Below are 2,922 nucleotides of genomic sequence, written 5' to 3'. Positions count from 1 at the left end.
GATAAATTTAAAAGAAATATAATTTTAAATAGAAAATAATCTTTCTTATGATATAAATAAATATATAAAAAAATTATAAAATATTAATAAAAAAAAACTTAAAAACCATTTTGAAACTCTAAACAATATTTTTAGATTTGGTGACAAACTGTTACATGTGTAATAAAAATAAATTTCTTAATGAATTTTTTAAATTAAAATTTTAATAGTGATCCTAATTTTTATAGTAAAAATTATAATAAAAGTATTTTTTATTATAGAATTACAGAATTCGCTTTTATTGTTCTGTCTCGTTTCATGAATGCATGCAACTAATAATTAATCAATCTGTTTATTGCATAAAAAATTCATCAACTTCCATTAAAAAAACAAAACACACTGCATGAAAATACAGATGGAAACCACCCATAATTAACCCGTTGATTTATTTATTTCACCGAGGCAATATGACTGCTTTGAGAGGATTTTTCATGACCACAGTGAAGGCAAAAGTCTCTGTGGGGTCAGGTGGGAAACGAGGTGTGGGTACCCACTTGAAAGCTTGGACCATTCTGGCAAGCATTAGGTTTACGTGTAAAATGCCAAGTGCCAGCCCCGGACAAGTTCTCCGCCCTGCCCCAAACGGCAACATCTTCACCGTCCCCTTAGTTCCGGTAAGATCCACTCCAACTCCGTCTCCTTCCATGAATCTCTCCGGTCGGAACACACTTGGATCTTTCCATAAAGTTGGATCCTCTGTCATCCACTCAATGTAAAACTCCACATTCACGTTGGTCGGAATCTTGTACCCACCAAGCTGAGTCTCCTCAATGGCTGCGTGTGACAACGTGAAGTGGGCTGGAGAATGTGTACGTAAAGTTTCCTTAACCACTGCATTAAGATATGACATTTTCTCGACGTGGTCTTCAGTGATTAGCCCATTTTTGCCCACGGTATCAACGATTTCCCTGTAGAGCTTTTCTTGAATTTCTTGATTTACAACTAATTCAAGAAAAGCCCACTGAAGAACACTTGTACTAGTGTCAATACCAGCAACAAACACCTCTGAGCAAAGTGTCACGAGCTCTTCCTCCCCCAAACGGCCACGCCCCGGCGCCTCAAGCCCGAAAAGGGAGTCCACATAGGCTGCACCAACTGGACTCACCATCATTGAGCCAGTGTTTTCACCTTTCTCCACATAAGCTCTTCGACTCCTTATCAGAGGAATCAAGCAATCTATTTGTGTCTTCCTTAGCTCTTTCGCTCTTTTCATTTGCCTGCGAAACAATGAAGTGAGAATTGGGAAGAAATCGGGGAGTTGTGGTGTGGTTATAAGCATAACCTCCTTTGTGATACTGTCAATATCACTAATCCATTGTTCTTGGATTTTTGCACCGAAGCATATGCATACAAGAATGCTACAAACAGTGAACCTGCAGATGTCCATCACATCTACATAACCATTTTCAAAGGCCTCATTTTGAAGCTTCTTCATGTGATTTTCCATAGCCCATTCTCGTATCCAACTGCACTGCTTGATTCTCACCGGGCTTATCAGCTCTGTAACAAAATTCCGGCGAAGAGTTCGCCAGAGAGGCCCATATTCAGCTGAATTGACTGCACATTTCCCAACACTGAACACCAGCCGAATTGGCGAGTCTGGTGGCCTGTTAGCGAAGACGGAGCCTCTCTGGACTAAAGCTTCGTGTATGAGCTCGGGACTGGTGACTATAACCAAAGTACGTTGACCCATTCGCATAGTGAACATTGGACCATACTTTGCACGTAAATCACGTATGAGAAAAATGAAGTGACGCCGCTGGAGGATAACCTGGAACAAGTTGCCAACAAGCGGCCATCCCGGTGGTCCTGGAGGGAGTTTGTTAGATTTGCCGGAGGAGACAGAGGATCGCCACCACAGGGCAAGAAAGACAGCGGAAAAACCAAGAAGCAAGAGGTCTATCAACTCCATAATTGAGGAGGTGAGTGACCGTGATATGGATAGCTAGATGGTTGGTTATATATAGAAGATGAAGAAGGTGAGTAAATGATCGCTTGCCTGCCACCCACGTACGTAAACCTGAAACCATAAATGCATACAGTAAATAATTAAATTTTATTTGTAATTAAAAATCAAATTATATTCACTCAATTATTTGATCGATTTAATATTAATTTTACCTAAGAAGAAATAATTATCTTTCATTATTTCTTAATATATTTATTGATTATTGTTGAATTTATGAAACTTTCAACTAATTGATTTTTTTCTAAATATAGCATCAGTACACCAAATTCAATTAATATATATGTGGATACATTAACGTAGAATAAATTTTATGTACCAGTAGAAACATTTACTATTCATTTATGAGAGAAGAAAATATAATATAATATAATAAAATTAGCATAATGCAAGAAAATAATAAATGAAGCAACTAAATAATAATGGGAAATGGAGAATGCTAGTAAAGTTGGGTGGGCTTTGGCAATGCACCTACCTGCCATATTTAATTTTGGTGATGTGTGTGTGTGTGAAATGGAAGTATGGGAAGAGAGATATTTAATACTAGGGAATTTTTATACTTACTTGGTCTAAAATAAAGTTTTTTTTTTATTTTATTACAAAAATAAATTAAATTTTATATTTTTGTTATAAATTTATGTAAAGTGATGCTCCTTTTTGCAAACTAAATATTTTACAGAAAATAGTTTAAATTAATAAAAATTAATTGATGTTTCAAATATATAATAAAAATATATTAAATTAATAAAATTATTATTAATTAAAAATAATGTTTTATTTTATTATTTATAAAAAAATATTATTAACTTTATATACATTTTAAAAACTTTAATATTTCTTTTCCCTTTGAAAATGTTATCATTTTTTTATTAATTTTATATTTTTTATAAAATAATTTCTTTACACAAATATTTATC

The 2,922-nt window shown here is 34.4% G+C and overlaps 1 protein-coding gene across 1 annotated transcript; it reads right to left on the bottom strand.

Annotated features, from left to right (window-relative positions):
• Positions 1 to 312: 312 nt before the first annotated feature.
• LOC110604544 (cytochrome P450 77A2) lies at positions 313 to 1,985 on the bottom strand. The gene has a single exon (XM_021742752.2). It carries the CDS (start codon positions 1,949 to 1,951, stop codon positions 434 to 436), a length of 1,518 nt encoding a protein of 505 aa, XP_021598444.1. The 5' UTR covers positions 1,952 to 1,985; the 3' UTR covers positions 313 to 433.
• Positions 1,986 to 2,922: the final 937 nt, after the last annotated feature.

This window comes from Manihot esculenta, chromosome 17 (genome assembly GCF_001659605.2).
Source record: "Manihot esculenta cultivar AM560-2 chromosome 17, M.esculenta_v8, whole genome shotgun sequence".
Lineage (NCBI taxonomy): Eukaryota > Viridiplantae > Streptophyta > Magnoliopsida > Malpighiales > Euphorbiaceae > Manihot > Manihot esculenta.
Note: the sequence above shows the minus strand (reverse complement) of the source record. Positions and strands in the feature narration are given on the sequence as shown.

Excerpts from the sequence above, each read along its gene's own strand:
- LOC110604544 (XM_021742752.2), bottom strand. The coding sequence starts at position 1,951 with ATGGAGTTGATAGACCTCTTGCTTCTTGGTTTTTCCGCTGTCTTTCTT.